General features: G+C 53.2%; 2 protein-coding genes across 2 annotated transcripts in view; both read right to left on the bottom strand.

Annotated features, from left to right (window-relative positions):
- Positions 1–1,020: 1,020 nt before the first annotated feature.
- Positions 1,021–3,890, bottom strand: CSF3 (colony stimulating factor 3). The gene is made up of 5 exons (XM_072780436.1): positions 3,495–3,890; positions 3,228–3,382; positions 2,698–2,805; positions 2,411–2,557; positions 1,021–2,055 (listed from the first exon to the last, which is right to left on the bottom strand). The coding sequence occupies exons 1-5, from the start codon at positions 3,505–3,507 to the stop codon at positions 1,891–1,893; spliced, it is 588 nt and encodes a 195-aa protein (XP_072636537.1). The 5' UTR covers positions 3,508–3,890; the 3' UTR covers positions 1,021–1,890.
- A 5,674-nt stretch (positions 3,891–9,564) lies between these two features.
- The window catches only part of PSMD3 (proteasome 26S subunit, non-ATPase 3), a 14,857-nt gene continuing 8,765 nt past the window's right edge, over positions 9,565–15,656 (bottom strand). Inside the window, exons 7-12 of the mRNA XM_072780426.1 lie at positions 12,086–12,200; positions 11,863–11,982; positions 11,616–11,719; positions 11,201–11,356; positions 10,216–10,266; positions 9,565–10,021 (exon numbers count right to left, since the gene is read on the bottom strand). Of these exons, the coding sequence (XP_072636527.1) occupies positions 9,944–10,021; positions 10,216–10,266; positions 11,201–11,356; positions 11,616–11,719; positions 11,863–11,982; positions 12,086–12,200 (624 nt within the window). The 3' untranslated portion in view covers positions 9,565–9,943. The remainder of the gene's footprint in view (positions 10,022–10,215; positions 10,267–11,200; positions 11,357–11,615; positions 11,720–11,862; positions 11,983–12,085; positions 12,201–15,656) is intronic.

Here is a 15,656-nt window from a genome sequence, read left to right as displayed (position 1 = left end):
TGAGGACCCAGATTGGGAAGGGAAGTGGGAGGTGCCACGGGCAGCCCGGTGGCTCCGGGGTTTAGCGCTGCCTTCAGCCCGGGGCCTGATCCTGGAGACCCACGTCAGGTTCCCTGCGTGAAGCCTGCTTCTCCCTCTGCCTCCCTCTCTCTCGCTGTCTCATAAATAAATAAAATCTTAAAAAAAAAAAAAAAAAGGAAGTGGGAGGTGCCTGAAGAGCCAAGGGGAAGCCTCGAGACGGGGACCTGGGGACCAGCTGGCAGTCTGGACTTCACAGGTCTGGTGGAAGCACCGTGGGACCACAGGTGCATCCTCGGCTGGGGACACAGGAGTGCATCTGACCTGTGGTGTGAAGCAGCCCCTCCAATCTCTGCATCTCCCTCACATGCACCTGCCCAGCTGCCCTGTGAGCTCAGGCTCGGCAGCCCCTGAGGCTGAGAGCAGCAGGAAGATGGTGGCTGGCATGAGGTTGCTCCCTTGCCCGTCAGAGGCAGAGCTTGAGGGAGAGGAGTGCAGGGCTCAGATCAGCTTGAGTTCTGACCCAAGTTGAAACCTTGATCTCAGATCCTAATCTCTAAACGGCACTTCTCATTCTACCTTTGTGGACACCTGTGAGCGTGGATGGGCTGGAGTTTATGGAAGATGACAAATATTAAATCCTCCCTTGCTCAGTGTCTGTGTCTGGACCATTAAGTTTCCCCTTTCCCCACCCCAACCCCACGTTCCCCTCTGCCTGTGTGGTGACCCATCTGCGTCCTGTCCTCCCACTAGGCTGTGTCTCTGTGAGGGCAGGAGCCATGCCTGCCTGGTCTGCTGCCACATCCCTAGCACTTAGCCTGGCACCTGCCCAGCGTCCCTACAAGAGAAATCCCTGCTAAAAGCATGAACGTTGATGAGCTAGAGGATGGCCTCCTGCACCCCCTCTTTCCCTCCCTCTTGGCTTCCACCACCATTCAACTCCCCGCCTCCCAGCCTCTGGCTGGGCACCAGCTGGACCCAAGAAGGAGGAAGGACATTTACTGGAGACAAACAAAATACTTTATTATCACCAAGTTTGGCTACAGTGAGAAGGTACGGGCAGAGGTGGAGGATGAAGAGCTGCGTGTTCCTCTCACGTGTCACATAACCCCCCCCATCTTTCCCTCCCCACTTCCAGTCCCCCTCAGTAGGGCCAACACATGACCCGCTGGCCAGCCCTTGAAGGGTCAGAATCCTGACCCTGGTGAGAGTGGGGCAGGTGTCAGGATCTTGTCATTGTTGCCATAGGGCATCGAGAAAGAGGAGAGAGTGATGCCGAGGCTCCCCATAACTGGAAGTCAAAATATTCCCGAAAACGTCTTAAAAACTAGATTCCCCAGCACATTCGTGGGACCCCAGGGTCAAGCCTCCCCACTTTGGCTGCCTCTGCCGGGTTTGATGCCTGTGGGGAAGGGGACGTGAGGAGAAGCGAGACAGCCCACCTGGCACGTGCAAGCCAAGCTGGTGAGGCCAGAGTGGGGGGGCACCCAGTAGGGGAACACTGCTGTTTAAATATTAAACAGGGTTGTTTTGTCTCCCACCTGGAAGACTTCCTGATGCTTCCATGGGCCTCAAGGTGGGTACCCTTGGGGTAAGGGGGTCACTGGGATTCTACCCAGTGCCCACCACAGAGCCAGGCCAGGGAGCAGTCACAGGAATCAATACTTGGTATTTACCTATCTACCTCCCCGTCCAGGGGACAGGAAGACAGGGGCTTTTCTCCCTGCAAAAGCAGGACAATGAAACTCAGAGACGGCAGGAAGGACCCAAGAGTGCAGGGCTCCTTTCTGTTTGTCCTCATCTTTAAATATTAGATTTAAATAAACATAAATATTAAATAAAGATAAATACACTGGCTGGGGAGGGTTTTGCTCAGGGTTTGGCAAAGTGGCGCAGAGCGCGATATGCCAGCTCCAGGAAGCTCTGCAGGTTGGAGGCCACCAGGACACCTCCTGCCCGGCGCTGGAAGGCCGAGGTGAAGGCTGGCATGGTGCCCTGGGTAGGTGGCACGGCGGGGGCCATTCCTAGATCTTCCATCTGTGGGGGGAAAGATGAGATCTGCAATCAGGCCCTGCTGAGTGGGCATTTTTGAATAAGGAAATGCAAAGGGGTGACAGGCCATGGAAGGTGACACCACGCAGTTAATGGTGGAGTCAGGCCTTGAACCCAGGTCTGTTTCAGGGTCCAGTGACCTGGTTCCTGCCCTCATCCAGGGAGAGCGGGGAAGGGCCAGCAGCAAGAGGGGCCTGGGATGGAGTGGTAGCTCCCGACACACACCCTGGGAATGCTCTCACCCTGGCCCTAAAGAACCGGGATCCCAGGCTTGCAGCCTGATCTTTGGGGACCGGCTCCATCCAGGCCCCTAAGGCTTGCCACTTCCCATGAGGCTCACCTGCTGCCAGATGTTGATGGCAAAGTCGGTGGTGTCCAGCTGCAGTGTGTCCAAGGTGGGCGCTAACTCGGGGGATATCCCTGCCAGGGCCTGCAGGAGGCCCTGGTAGAGGAAGAGGCCGCTGTGGAGTTGACGCAGGCAGCCCATCTGGGGGATGGAGTAGAGGAGTCAGGACGTGCTGCCTGGGACGCTCCTCTCAGGGCCCCACATTGGAGCCTGGGGGTCCAGGGAGACTTCCAGACCATCCTTCCCTCTCCTTGTTGCCCTCCTCCCCTCCAGAAACTCACCAGCTGCAGGGCCTGGCTGGAGCAGCTGCTCAGGGGAGGCTGGGGGATGCCCAGAGCGTGCCCGAGCAGCACCAACTCCTCAGGATGGCACAGCTGGTGGGTGGCACACTGGGGACAGTAAGGATGCTGAGTGAGGGGCACCTGACAGGGCCACGGCTGCTCCTGTTTCCTAACCTTCCCCGTCTCTCCCAGGTCTTCCCCTCTCTCCCAGCTCTCCCAGGCCGCTGCCAGGCTGCTCAGCCCCATCCTGCCCTCCACAGCGATCCTGGCAGGCCGGCCCGCCAGCCAGCAGCTGCTCTGAGCCCTGTCCCTGAGCACTCTGTTCCCCGGTTCCTAGCCAGGCTTCCATGGCTCCACCTCTGAGTTTCTTCCCTTTCCCTTGGGTCTCTCCTCTCCCACGTCCCTCCCTGATCATATCTTCTCTCCATTCCCTTTCCCACCCTCAGCTCTTCCCCCCTGTGCCTGCCCTCAGCTGTCCGCTCTGGGTCCCCCTTCCCAGCCCCGAGGTCCCCTCCGGTGCTCTCCCTCACCAGCGTCTCCTGCAGCGCCGTGCCATCAGCCTGGACCTTCCTCATTTGCTCTAGGCACTTGAGCAGGAAGCTCTGGGGCAGGGGGCCGGTAGGGCCCAGGGGGGCGGCTTCTTGCACCATCCAGAGTGCGCTGTGCCACAGCAGCAGCTGCAGGGCTGAGAGCAGATGGGGTGGGGGGCTCAGGAGCCCTGCGGTCCACTGCAGGGCCCGGGGGCCCTCCCAGCCCTCTGCCACTCCAGCCTCCCTCCCTGGGGCCAGGACACTCACCGGTCAGCTTCATGGGGCTCTGGGCTGCAGGCTTAGCCGAAGGTCTGGGTGGGTCTGCAGGCTCTGGGCTCTGGCAGGGACGGGCTCCAGAGGGCCTTTATAGAGGAGCCCATGGAGGCCCGGGAGGAAATTACCTGGTGCCACGACCAGGGCTTAGTAATAATTTCCTAGGATTTATGCAAATTTGGTGTCAGGACAATGTAGGGGGGCACTGGGACAAAAAGCTGTTTGCGAAAGTTTTGTGAAATTGTGGAATCTCTGATCGTTCTTTGACGTCTGATCCCCCTCACACTCTTCCTCCCCTCAGCCCCGCCCAGGCCGAATTGCCCCAGGGTGTTTGATCTGAAGCACTGAACTAAGTGAGCTTGAGCCACAGATAAGAGCCAAGGAGCCTGGAGGCCAGTCAGGCCCACACTGCCCAGGCAGGCCAGGGACAGCCCCTTCCTCCCTCCCTCCCTCCCTCCCTCCCTCCCTCTTTCCCTCCCTCCCTCTCTCCCTCCCTCCCTCCCTCCCCTGCCTGATCTGCGGGAGTAGCCCCCTGGCGCTACCCCCCTTGGGATCCCCGAGCTACCTGTTCCCTAGACTCTAGAGTCTAGAGTTGGAGGGAAGAAGCTAGTTGCCCCCCTTTCTACCCCTCAAACTCCCAAGAGGCTGCTTTCCTGAGTCCCCCTCCTGAGAGGCCAGGGGCCTGAGATGGGGCCGTTGGGATCTAGCCTCCTGTCTCCACCCCATACTTTGATGGGCACCATCCCAGGTCCCTATCTTGAACTGGTTAGCTGGGAACCCCCCACTCCCCCCCATGACTCATTCCTCCAAGCCCCCGGAATCCTGGCAGAAACCAAAGGAAACCGGATGTCTGTCCCAAATGAAGCAAGACCCTTGAGGTTCTGGGGCTCTGGGTTCACCTGACCTTGCCCTTCCTCCTCCTCCTGCGCTCCCCCTCCCTCCAGTGGTGTCCCAGCACTTGGGAGCTGGGGGAAGGTCCCTGACGTGGCTTCCCGGTCACTGCCTGCCAGAGTGTGCGCTGCCCTGAGGCGGAGAACGGCTGGGGGGCAGAGAGAAGAAATTGCCCTAGCCCCAAACCCCAGAACCGCGCCAGTCTCTGATTCGGTTCTAAACCCCATGAACTGGGCCGGAGAGGGAAGGGCCTAGCCTAAGGTCAAGGAGAGCCGATTCCGACTCAGGGTTGCAGCCTGGGCCTCAGATCAGACTTGAAGGTTTCCCACGGCCACGGGCCGGCCTAGCTGGCTGCCCTGCCACGCCCAAGGCTGTCACTTTCTGTCTCAATTTACCCCAGCACCAGCCAAGGAAGGACACCTTTTGATGAGGAGTGGGTGTGTCTGTCTGGGTGAGGGCATCTCTGGGGCGGGGGTGCCCCCTGGTGGCCACAGCTGGCAGGGCCTTCACCTGTTGACTCGCATCCTGCCTCTAGTCCCCTGTCCTCCCAGGGCCTCAGGGTGCTCCCCACTTCCACCTCCCGCTGGGTAGCTGGTCACCATGCGCTGATTGGGGCCAGCTCTGTGCCCAGCTCTGCGGCAGCAGAGGGGTGGGTTTGGAACTGGGGGGCAGGAAATTCACTTCCACAAACGTGTCCCTTCATCCTCCCCCAAAGAACCTCCAGAGGACTCATCTGACTCCACAAGGCCCCTAACCTTGTGCTGAGCCCTCTCCACACAAGGAGAGCAGTATGCCTTTCTTTTTTTTTTTTAACATTTATTTATTTTTTATGATAGACATAGAGAGAGAGGCAGAGACACAGGAGGAGGGAGAAGCAGGCTCCATGCCAGGAGCCTGATGCGGGACTCGATCCCGGGACTCCAGGATCGGGCCCTGGGCCAAAGGCAGGTGCTAAACCACTGAGCCACCCAGGGATCCCCAGGTATGCCTTTCAATAAGCCTATGAGAAAGATACTAGAACCATTTCCCCTTTTACAGAAGAGTAATCTAACCTCAAAGAGGTTAAGTAACTTGGCCAAGTGGCAGAATCAAGGTCTGCTCTCTGCCACAGTCTTAAATTCTTTTGTTTTAAGATTTATTTATTTTATTTTAGAAGTGGGGGAGGAGGGGCAGAGGGGGAGGGCGAGAGAATCCCAAGCAGGCTCCCCATGAGCACAGAGCCAACACGGGGCCTGATTCCACCACCCTGAGATCAGGACCTGAGCTGCACTCAAGAGTTGGATGCTCAACCGACCGAGCCACCCAAGAGCTCCTTAACCATCGGATCTCTTAACCAGTGTTTGGCCTTCCTCACCAGTGGCTGGGCAGCCCCAGGCCCAGACTCTTATCTTCACCTATAGTCCAAGTGTGTAGGATGTTTGATTGAGAGAACACGTTAATTCTAACGAGGGGGGCCAGAAGGGTGAAAGGACTCAAGATCCCACTTGAAGAAAGCAGGCTGTGTTGACCAGGGGAAGGGAAGGAGGGGGTTTGTTGCCGGGTCTCCAGGGCTGGAAGTGGCCCAGGGAGTGGAAGCCACAGCCGGCGAGTTTTCAGCTCCACAGAGGGAAAGAGCTTTCCAATGATCAGAAGTGTTAGAAGATGGAGTGGGCAGCATCCAGGGGAAAGTGAACTGCTCATCCCGGGAAGTGTTCTGACATCCATTCCATAGGGAGAAAATCCAAATGTTGGCTGACACTTATTTGACACCTCTTGTACATCAAGCACCTTCCATTACACTCTTGTCATTTCATCCTACAAACCTAGTAAAAGGATGTGGGTTACTCCCACTATAGACAAGGGACAGCCTCAGAGAAGCGAAGGGTCTTGCCCAGATCACAGAACGAGTCATGGCAGAGCAGACAGGATGTGACACCAGGCTTCTCCAGCTCGCATCCTCCCCATTACACTACCTTCCTGTTCAGATAGCTGTATTGGAGAATGGCTCAATCCAGACTTAAGCCTTACCCGAGGGACAATAAAGGCCAAGTAGAGAGCCAGGGCTTGTTAGAAGCCATGATGCACTGGCAAAGGCACTGGCTCCAGAGACCCCTACTGGTCATTCCACCGTCCAGCCTCCTAAAGGCTTTCCCAGGTGTTTCTCAAAGGCCAGAACCGGTGGCGACTTCCCCTCATGCTTCCTGTTTTCATCTGGTCCTGGACTTGGAGCCTCTTTCTAAGGCCTCTGGAGTGACTCATTTGTTGCAGACTTGGCCTGTGAGCCAAGATCTGTACACCTCGAGCTAAGAATGGGTTTCACATTTTTAAATGGTTGGGGGAAAAAATCAAAAGAATATTTCATAACATGTAAACATCCTATGAAATTCAAACCCCAGGGTTGTTAAATAATTTTGTTTATATATTGTTTATAGCCGCTTTCAAGAAGTGCAGCACTGAAATGAAGAGTTGTGACAGACCATATGGCTCAGAAACCTAAAAAATGTGCGATCCGGCCCTTTAAGAGGTTTGCACACCATGTACACAGTCCCCTGTAGCAGGAGACTCCCGGAGCTGTCCTCAGTGGCATCCTATGTCCGAGCAAACCAACGCGCCCCAGTCGGGGAAGGGCTAAATAAATCGTGGTCCGTTCATACCACATGCGTCTCCCCCACCAAGTCGTCACAGGATGAAAACTCCTTGAGGAATTTGCGGTTTCGCAGTGCCTAGGACAGTGCTGAGCCTGGTCTCACCACCACTAATCTCAAAACCAAGACTGAGTGGAGAGCAAGTTACATTCATGTGATATATCATTTAAAAGGGCAAGACACTACTTTAATGTAACAAAATGTATTAAAGCATAAACTGGAAAGCTGCCCAACTGAATTCATCAGAGTGGCTGCCTCTAGAAGGTAGGCAAGGGTCTGGGAAAGGAACAAGAGCGGCTTCCTCAACAGTTTGTCTTGGTTGAGGAAACTTGCATGATAACCAGTGTCACCATTTATTAAACTTGGGTGGAAAGCACATGGATATTTGTTATTCTTCCTGCTTCTCTATTTTTTTAATAGTAGTTTTCTATTTTTTTAATAAAGATTTTATTTATTTATTCATGAAAGGCACAGAGAGAGGCATAGACACAGGCAGGGGGAGAAGCAGGCTCCATGCAGGGAGCCCGACGTGGGATTCGATTCCGGGACCCGGGATCGTGCCCTGAGCCAAAGGCAGACACCAGGTGCCCTTCTGTAGTTCTCTAATTAAAACACCACCACCACCCAGAAAGTGGAGAACACGGTGAGCTCTCCAAGCATAAAAAGGGCAATAAGCTTCTCCGGGAAGAGAAAACCAAGCTCACGGGAATGAATTACAAGAAACTTCCAGACAGCAAGCAGACAGAAAAAGAGTCCATAGACTCAAGGTGGGTGAGAACCAGGGAATCACAGCAAGTCATGAAACCCTTCAAAAAAAAAAAGTCATAAAACAAAACAAACAATTGCACCATCCAGAGTGCGCTGGACCAGGGTGACACACTCTCTGGACCATCTGTTACCAACCAGGAGAGGGTCTGAGGGACTAAGGGCTTGGTGCTAGGATTTATAACCTTGGGGGTTCAGTTGGTAGAGCACGTGACACTTGATCTTGGGGTTGTAGGTTCATGCCCTACATTAGAAAGAGAGATCACTTAAAAATTGTTTTTTCTTAGAGTGCATGAGTGACCACAGGGGAGGGGGCTGGGAGGGGAAGAGGAAGAAGGCAAGAATCTTAAGCAGGCTCCACGTCCAGTGCAGAGCCCGATGCAGGGCTTGATCTCACAACCGAGATCATGACCTGAGCCAAAACCAATAATTGGTGGCTTAACCGACTAAGCCAGCCAGTTGCCCCCAAAATAACTTTTTTTTTGAAGGGTTTCATTATATGGCAGGGGGCAATTTTTTCTTTTAAAGGAAGTGGCCAATGCCAGATCACTGTGACCATGGCTGGGATGGGAGGAGGAACAAAAGCAAGGCTAGTCTAAAACATGCCTTTAATGGAAATTAGGGTTATTGGGGGATGAAAATCTTCAGTTGTGATGGAGAGTGTACCTCCTCTAACAAACAAGACTTCATTGAACCCAGTGTGCCACGCACTGGGCAAAGCCCAGGGAGGATACAAATGCCTCATGCTCTCTAAGAACCTACAAACTAGTTAGGAAGGTTAAGACTTTCACACCATCTCCTATAAGTATCTGATCTCAAGTGAGTGTTCCAGAAACCAGGGGGATAAATCACTGTGAGGCAGGAAGCCTGGAGGAGGTGTAGAAATCCAGGAGGTGGAGAGCCAGAGCACCACAGGGGAGGGAAGACAGTTAAGTAGAGGCAGAAACCCACAAGGCTGTGTTCAGGTAACAGAGCGCTTGGCAGGAGCAGAGAACGTAGCAATAATTCAATGGCCCAAGATGGGGAGTTACCACTGTTAGTGGCCAGGAGACTTCAAGACCTAGGCAGACACATTTCCTCACCATCCGCAGCTAGTGTCAGTGGGCAGGGGCCACAGGGCCCCCCTCCTGCCTGACCCCACTCGGCTCTCAGGGAGGAGCCCGTCTTCCGTATTTAAGGGCCAACTGGGGAAAGCCCTGCTCTCCTCCAACTGCAGCAGACTTATGAGAGCCCCTTCTCTCCTCTGCAAACCTCACCTGAGGGCTAGACTCCCAGTTTTTCTTTGATCATCTAGAGGTCTAGATTTTTTTTTTAAGATTTTATTTATTTATTCATGAGAGACATAGAGAGAGAGAGAGGCAGAGACACAGGCAGAGGGAGAAGCAGGCTCCATGTACCGGGAGCCTGACGTGGGACGCGATCCCGGGTCTCCAGGTTCACGCCCTGGGCTGAAGGCGGCGCTAAACCGCTGAGCCACCCGGGCTGCCCAAGAGGTCTAGATTTCTAACTTTAGGGCCAGGTCACTGAGTCTAGTCCTTTATTGGACAGATGTGGGGAAGGAGACTGAGAGGTTTAGTGACTTGCCCAATACTGGCTAGCCAGTTAGATAGGAGAGGCCCTTCTGGTGACAGATCACCTCTTCACCCTGTCTTTGGCATCATCCTCAACCAGTCATACTGGATGATTACATTGGGCCATTCCCCCCAAGAGCAAGAAAAATCTGGGTCTGTCAATACCCATAGGTGTGAAAGTGAAGCAGTGTCATTAAATGATGCACAAAGAACTCTGGAGAACTTTTTATTGTTTAAAAATCATAATTGAAGCTTCAAAAAACATACAACCCAACCCATGTCCCAATTCCAGTCCCCAGCTCTCTGGAGAGCACAGGGCTCTCCCCTCCCATCCTGCTGCCCGTATCAGTAGCCAGGACCCTGCCCTGGGGAGGCCACCTGCCCACCTCCTGCCCACCGTGTGCTGTCACCGGCTGGGGAGGGGTCCTGGGGTGAAGGTGGGGGTGGCTAGCTCCCTGCACCCTTCACCCCCTGCACATGCGCAGTCTGTGAGACATGTACAGGAGAGGGGCCGGTTCCCTGGGCAGGGGACCCTGAGGGGGAAGATAAAGAGCCAGTCCCCACTCACCACCCCCCCCCCTCAGTCCCTAGTTCAAGGGAAGCTGTCGTCATCGTCCTCTGCCATCTCCTTGGCAAACTCCAAATCTTGCTGCTCTCGCTCACGCCGTTCCTGGGGCAAGAGGTGGGGAGAGGGCTGGGCTGCTGGGGGCCAGCAGGGCTCTCACAGTGTTTCACCCAGCCACCCCAAGGCAGGGACCACAAAGCTTCAGAGCAGCTCCAAGCCCTTCCAGAAACTGCCTCCCTCTTCCCTCTCTGGAGGAAAGCTTGACCTTTCGGTCTTGTCCAAAGCAAAAGGCACCTTACCTCTGCAGACTCCAAGTCCTTGTTGTACGATTTGGGAGGAAACCTCATGGCCTGAAGCACAGTAGAGAGAGGAGTAAGATGAAGAGAAGGCACTCATTTAACATACGTTTATTGTGCTGCTTCTGTGTACCGGGCACCACGACAGGAATAAGGTCATTCGCTCTCCAGTTTGGTCTAGTGGGGAGCGAGGCATGCAGGCAAATTACTACTATAGCATGCTAAATGAGGAGGAGGGGGAGGGAGGGAACACACTGGTGGGGGAAAGGGGGAACGGCATTCCAGGCAGAGGTTTCAATGTGTGAAAACGCCTGGCCTGAGCTCAGTGGGGCCAGCTGGGGGGTGGGGGGAGAAAGAAAAGCAAGGAGGGGGAGGAGAGAGGAGGGTTCACCAGGCAGAAGTAAGGCTACAGACACAGGGGACCAAGTTGCAAAGGGCCTTTTGTCTCTCTGAGCGCGGCATTTACCTGATTTTAAGCAAAGCAACAACATCCCCAGTTTCTTGGGGCAAGAAGAGACCAGGAAATACTTGGCACACAGTACCAGCACCCAAGTCAGTGTCTGCCACTGGATAAGGGCTTCATAGCCTTTTGTGGAACTAGATACCCATCCTGGCTTCCCCACAGTTTAGGCTTCACTAGGTGCCTGGAGACAGTGACTGCATTTAATGTCATCAGCCCTGAAGCAGGCAGGGCAGGTAATCTCACCATCAGCTTCACGGATGGAGAAACCGAGGCTCAGAGAAAGTGAGTGACTCAAATTTGGAAGCAAATCTAGAACCCTGCTCCCTGAATCCATCCAGTCCTCCCTGGCAACCATACCCTCAGAAGCTGTTGAAGGTCTTACAGGCTCACGAGTTCTTTGCTCCCTCTGGGGCCCCCTGCCCTGCCATTTAGTGACTTTACAGAGATGGGTCAGGAACTAGGCTAATCTCCTCTGGGGAGTCCTTGGATGCTGCCAAAACCCCCTCTGCAGCCCCGGCTTCTCACCTTGACAGACATGTTGTGGATATCTAGGCAGAAGGAGATGCGCTGGTGGAAGGCCAGCTGGGGCTCACGGGTAGAATAGATATCAATCATCTCCTTGGACTGGACGTAGCCCTTCTCATGGTTGATGCTGGCCTCAATGACGCCATCCCGGATGGCCTGCAGGTCCCCAAAGGGATACAAAGTCACCAGAAAGCCCATCTTCTAAATCCAAGAACACCCTGTCCTGTCCCTTTCCTCCTTACACTCTCACACACTCACTCATGTACACATTCTCTCTGGCAACTTCCTGGCTTCACACTGTAAGACCGGCACTCTCTGAAAAGACCATGCCCTCCCCCTTGGTCAATCTCCTTCCATTCCCATCCCCTGAAATGTGGCAGCAACGTGGCAATTGCCCTCTCCGAATCAGCTCCACCTTGGCAACAATGAACTCTGCGTCCTCTGGGCTATCCAGCTGCAGTTTCTGGGCAATATCGGCCAGGGAGATTCGGGAATAGGAGAGGCTGATCATGCGCACACCTGGGGGAGGAAGCAGCACTGGGGTGGGCAGGGTAGACACAGCCCCTTCACCCACCCAAGGATATCTCTAGGGTTGCCCATTCCTTGCAGAAGCCTCATCTGGGTCCTGCTCTTCCAGTGGCCCCTCAGACTCTGATCCACACCTGTCTTAATGACGTTGTGCCGCAGTCGGATGATTAAGGTATAGGTCCCATCTGCTTGAAACTTCTCCCCAAACTGGTCCAGGACCTGGTTGAACTTGGCTAGGTTTCCGGTCCTGACAGCTGGAGGGGGAGAGGAGTGGATCAGATGACACAAATGGGCAAACGCACTGAAGAGGCCACAGCGTCAGACCTTGGCAAGCTCTGTGAGCGGGACCAGCCTTACCTTGGGTCAGAAGGAAGTAGGGCATGAGCGAGCGCTTGAGGGAAGGCTGACGGAACTGTAGCCGATCTGGGATCTCCCCGAGCAGCAGCTCCACCACAATCAGGAGCTTGTGCACCTGGTGGTGTGCGACACAGGAACACAAAGGGCAGGGAGCCCCAGCAGGAGGGAGGAGAGAGAGAAACGGGGCTTCAGTGCAGTCTGACACACTGCGAGATGGGGAAGATGGTACTGCAATCAGGCCCACGTAGAGCTGGGCATGCCCCCGGGAGCCAGGTACTGGGAATAGTGGCAGCTAGGTCAAAGTTGCCCCTCTGACCATGCCGAGCCCTAAGCTCCATCTCAACTGCCACTCCACTCGCACGCTACTCTGCAATGGCAATGCTCTGAGGTACAGGCCAGAGGGGAGGGTCCTGTGGCTCTGAAACACTGGGGGAGCAGGGCCCAGAGGCTAGAGAATGGGACAGGAGTTGGCCCACGGTGCTGGTCGCTGGAGGAGAGGAGGTGAACGTGTAGAGGCAGAAGCACAGGAGGAGACTGGGAGAACCTCAGTGAATGGGCCGCAGCCGGGTAGGGTACAGGAGGCTGGTGGGAAAACCCGGCCCTTCTTTCTCCACAGAACTGTGAGGGATTTCTAGATGCTCCCTACTGTGGATTTAGCACCAAGCGAGGAAAACCACAATGGGGGAGGTGATGCCAGCAATGAAGGAGCTGCCCACTAAGCAGGATGGACAGGACCACAGACGAAGCAAGAGTCATGATGGAAGCAAGAGGTTATAAGATCGTGCCCACACTCACCCCCACACACCTACGATGCTGCCCTGTTCCCTGGAGTAACCTAGGAGTGACGGGAAACCCAGGGAAAAGGCAGAAGTTAACACATGCTGTACACATGCTGTAAGGATTCAGATGAAGCAGGGGGAGGAGGGAGGATGTTTTAGTCAAAGGAACAGACCGGACAAGTGTAGCACATGTCTCAAGGAAGTCTGGAAGGTTATGGGGGATGCTGGGCCAGCCTAGGGATGTGCGGTTTTGAATGCCAGGCTGAGTTCAGAGTTTGGAGACAGAATGCTAGTCTTCACTCACTAGCTAGGAAAAGCAGAGCAACCAAGCCCTCAATTTCCCAGTCCCTAAAATGGGTGGCAGTGGCGGCAGCAGCGGCAGTGGTAGCAGTAGTGTCCTCATAACCCCCAGCCTGACTACCTCACAAAACTTGTCATCCCTATTGGGGAGATAATGGGGAGCAATGCAAGCTTCCTGGACAAGGCAGAGCGCTCTGGTTAGTCAGGCAGGTGTGTGAAAGCTGGGTTCGTAAAGGGGAAGACGACGACCAGGGATGCTACTGGCTCAAACAAGGGCGCCAGTGATACCAGAAAGGAGACAAATACAAAAGACATGGAGGCAAATCAACAGACAACTGGGTGATGGGGAAGGAGGAGTGGGGCGGGGTGGAGGAGTCTGGGGTCATTCCAAAGCTCCTATCTTTATCGGGAGAGCAGGAGGAAGGACTGGTAAGGGGCACCCAGAGGGGTCTATTTTTGATAAGCTAAGTGTGAGGAGTATCTATACAGACGTGTGGTGGGAAGCTAGATTCGTAGGTCTGGTGTTCATTAAGAGGGGTCAGAATTAGTATCACAGGCTGAACTGTGAAACCCCAAATTTCTATGTTGAAGTGCTAACCCCTCAGTACCTCAGAGATAATCATGGGCTGTGTTCCAGACCACCACAATAGAGCGAATACCACACTAAAGCTAGTCACGGGACTTTCTGGTTTCCCAGGGCACCTAAAAATTAGGTTTATGCCATACCGTACTCTACTGAGTGTGCAACAGCATTACCTAAAAAAAATAATTTAATGTACATACCTTAATTTAAAAATACTTTTTTTTTTTAATTTTTTTTTATTTATTTATGATAGGCACACAATGAGAGAGAGAGAGGCAGAGACACAGGCAGAGGGAGAAGCAGGCTCCATGCACCGGGAGCCCGATGTGGGATTCGATCCCGGGTCTCCAGGATCGCGCCCTGGGCCAAAGGCAGGCGCCAAACCGCTGCGCCACCCAGGGATCCCTAAAAATACTTTCTTAAAAAACACTATCATCTCGTCCTTCAACAAATCATGTAACCAGTGATTGCAGGTCACCATAACTGATATAATAATGAAAAAGTTTGAAATGTTGCAAGAATAACCAAAATGTGACACAGAGACACTTGCTCAATGCAGGGTCACCACTAACCTTCAATTTATAAAAAATATAGTATGTGTAAAAAGCGCAGTAAAACAAGCTATGTCTGCATTTGGAGACAGAGCTTTTAAAGAGATTAAGGAAAATGAGGTCATATGAGTGGTCCTAATCCAATGACTGGTGTCCTTACAAGAGATTAAGATACAGTCATGCACAGAGGGAAGACAGTTTCAAGAGAATAAAAGATGACGCCCGTCTACGAGTGAGACCCTTAGGAGAAACCAGCCATGCTGACACCCTGATGCTGGACTTTTGGCTTCCCCAACTATAAGGAAATAGATTGCTGTTGCTTAAGCCACCCAGCTGGTGGTAGCTTGTTATGATGGCCCCAGCAGACTAAGACAGTTAGAAATAGACTTTGGTGAAGCACCAGGAGGTCAGCGTTGAGCTGAGATCACCCAAGGCGAGAATGTGGGTTTTACTATGGATGGATAAGCTTTCAAAGTGTTCTGTTGTGGACTCCACTTCAAAGCTGAGGCCTCTTTTTACACATTCTCCGCCTCCCTGCTTTTAGCTCAAGTCAGCTTCTCTACCTGTGTTCTTTAACCCTTCCCTTCTTTAGCTCCTCCAAGGCCTTGGCCTATCACTATTTGCTTAAGTCTCTGTGGGTGGAAGTTCCCCCAACTCTTCTTCCTCTCTCAAGCAACCATTCCATCTCTTTTCTGGCTTCCTCGTCAATAGTCTGCTGGCCAAAGATCTCACTTCTGCTCTCTCTGTTCCTCCCACCTGGCTCCACCACAGAAATCCCAGAAACCTTATCCATCTATAGTAAAGTCTGATTTGAGAACTCTGATTTACCCCACACCTCTTTCCAGACACTGCACAGTTTATACGTTGATTACGTGTATTTTTAGGAACTTTAGTGTATGTCATATATTGTAAGCAATCTAATAATCTGCACATGTATCATGATATGTCTGAAAAGCCATTCCCTTCTGTGAAAATTCTACCTTCAAAAACCAGATTAAATTTAACTTTTTCTTTAAGGTATCTTTAATTATTTGACCAAAACCAAACCTTTCTTTCAACTTCTGAACTTGACTATACTGACCTAGTCATTCTTAGTCATCTTCATCTTGTTCTTTTTTTTTTTTAATTAAAAAAAAATTTTTTTTTTTAATTTATTTATGATAGTCACAGAGAGAGAGAGAGAGAGAGAGAGAGATAGAGAGAGGCAGAGACATAGGCAGAGGGAGAAGCAGGCTCCATGCACCGGGAGCCCGACGTGGGATTCGATCCCGGGTCTCCAGGATCGCGCCCTGGGCCAAAGGCAGGCACCAAACTGCTGCGCCACCCAGGGATCCCATCTTGTTCTCTTTCAAGGGCAT

The sequence above is a fragment of the Canis lupus genome, chromosome 16 (assembly GCF_048164855.1).
Source record: "Canis lupus baileyi chromosome 16, mCanLup2.hap1, whole genome shotgun sequence".
Lineage (NCBI taxonomy): Eukaryota > Metazoa > Chordata > Mammalia > Carnivora > Canidae > Canis > Canis lupus.
Note: the sequence above shows the minus strand (reverse complement) of the source record. Positions and strands in the feature narration are given on the sequence as shown.

Bases quoted from the DNA above. Each gene is read 5' to 3' on its own strand.
- CSF3 (XM_072780436.1), bottom strand. The intron at 2,806-3,227 runs GTGAGGGAGAGC...TACTGTCCCCAG, and splicing joins CGGCGCTGCAGGAGACGCTG to TGTGCCACCCACCAGCTGTG. The intron at 2,558-2,697 runs GTGAGTTTCTGG...TCCATCCCCCAG, and splicing joins CCAGCCAGGCCCTGCAGCTG to ATGGGCTGCCTGCGTCAACT.